This window comes from Triticum urartu, chromosome 5A (assembly GCF_056163025.1).
Source record: "Triticum urartu cultivar PI428250 chromosome 5A, HENAU_Tu73, whole genome shotgun sequence".
Lineage (NCBI taxonomy): Eukaryota > Viridiplantae > Streptophyta > Magnoliopsida > Poales > Poaceae > Triticum > Triticum urartu.
The window spans coordinates 82,073,952-82,075,639 of NC_141877.1; the positions used below are offsets into that span (position 1 = coordinate 82,073,952).

The following is a 1,688-nucleotide window of genomic DNA, read 5'->3' on the forward strand; positions in this document are numbered from 1 at the left end:
CACGAGGCTCGGGTGCAGGCTGTTCGAGACTACTACGCCTTGCGTGGTATCAAGAAGAGCAAGCCGGCGTGCCGCGATAAGTTCCTGAGTAAGGAGCAGTACATGAAGGTAATTCTTAAGGCCTTCTCTACTTAAGTTCCTTCATTTAGTAATTCTTAGCCGTAGCGCTCAAGTTTCTATTTGCTAACTTAGGCGCCTCCGAGATGGTGTGCGGATCGGATGGATTGTTGGGAGGTGTTGGTCGATGAGTGGTGCTCTCCACAATGGCTAGCCCTCCACAACGAGGCCAAGGACAAACGTGCCCAAATGGAAGGTGTGCCACACCATCAAGGAAGCTCCAACTTATATCAGTTCGGGCGCAACTGTGTATGTGGTTTGCTTCATGATTCATGCAATTCATTCATCATGCTAGCTTGAGCCCTTTAATTACTAATTTTCATTGTTTCTCTCTTTCAGGCACGCTACAATAAGGCGGATAAGGTGCCAGAGGTGTACGACCTGTATGCCATGGCCCACACTGCATCTTTCAAGAAAGTCAAGGCTTTCTCTCAGTCTGACCTCGATGATGCAAACAACTTCACCAACATCTCCTCCCACAACAAGCTTGTCAGATATAGAGATGAGGGGAAGGCGAGGAAAGGGGAGGACTTTAACCCGAGCCAGGGTCCCATTGATCCAGAGCTGTTGATGATATCTGGTGGCGGGAGGTCCCATGGCTCCATAGCCATTGGAGATGGACTTATCCGTTGTCCTAGCACTCTCCCGGAGATCAAGGCGCGCCAGTCGAGCTCCGCTCCTGAGATAATGCCTCGTGAACGGCCAGTGCAACTCGCCATCAAGGTTAGTGATACGTACTCAGTTATCTTTCTCCATTACATTCTGTGCGCTTCCATCAATGATTACAAATGGTCATGTGAGTGGTGTTGCAGGCTGCTATACAGAGTGAGAGAGATAGAACGGAGAAACTTCTAGCGGAGGCGGCGGAGAGGCAGCGGGAGTTGGAGGAGAGGACGACAAAGATGATGGAGGAGGAGAGGGCACGGAATGACATGCAGGCAAGGGCCATGTACGAGCTCCTTGTGGTAAGTTTCTTCTGCAGATTAGCCAAAACATTCATGTAGTGTTTGTCTCATTACTAACTAGTATGACTGAGTCGTCAAAACCAAATGTGCAGTCTGTGTGCGAGAAGACAGGTCAGACCGCTCCGCCGATGCCAGTGATTGCTCCTGGGACCACGGTGAGTTTTATTGAATGGACATTACTTGCTAGTCTTAACATTTGAGTGTCATCATGCTAACAAGACATTGGAAATGATCTTTGGTGCAGCGTAACTCCAGACAAGCATCGCACGATCCTTCTCCAGCTACCGACACGAGCCACCCCGCTCCTACACCTCCTACATCTTGGTAAGTTTATCTAGTGTTTTGCTTAACACATGCATAAAGACCTAGACTTAGCTTTATTTCCTAGACTTAGCTTCTTCACCTCCAAAATGACTTAATAAGCTTACTAACCTCCAAAACCATCCATTTTACCTAAGTTAGCTCTAAAATGATATGTACTTAGCTTACTTATGTCAAAAATTGCATAATTAGCTTAGTTAGCTTATAGACGATCCATTTTACCTAAGTTAGCTCTAAAATGACCCATTTTACCTAGGTTAGCTTATAAATGATCCAGTTCATCCA

The 1,688-nt window shown here is 46.9% G+C and overlaps 1 protein-coding gene across 1 annotated transcript; it reads left to right on the top strand.

Annotated features, from left to right (window-relative positions):
* Positions 1 to 653: 653 nt before the first annotated feature.
* LOC147970396 (uncharacterized) lies at positions 654 to 1,410 on the top strand. Its single transcript, XM_087523416.1, has 4 exons — positions 654 to 840; positions 930 to 1,082; positions 1,175 to 1,237; positions 1,327 to 1,410. The coding sequence occupies exons 1-4, from the start codon at positions 688 to 690 to the stop codon at positions 1,408 to 1,410; spliced, it is 453 nt and encodes a 150-aa protein (XP_087379542.1). The 5' UTR covers positions 654 to 687.
* The last annotated feature ends 278 nt before the right edge of the window (positions 1,411 to 1,688 follow it).

Excerpts from the sequence above, each read along its gene's own strand:
- LOC147970396 (XM_087523416.1), top strand. The coding sequence starts at position 688 with ATGATATCTGGTGGCGGGAGGTCCCATGGCTCCATAGCCATTGGAGAT. Across the intron at positions 841-929 it reads CAGTGCAACTCGCCATCAAG|GCTGCTATACAGAGTGAGAG; the intron begins GTTAGTGATACG and ends GTGGTGTTGCAG. Across the intron at positions 1,083-1,174 it reads CCATGTACGAGCTCCTTGTG|TCTGTGTGCGAGAAGACAGG; the intron begins GTAAGTTTCTTC and ends CCAAATGTGCAG.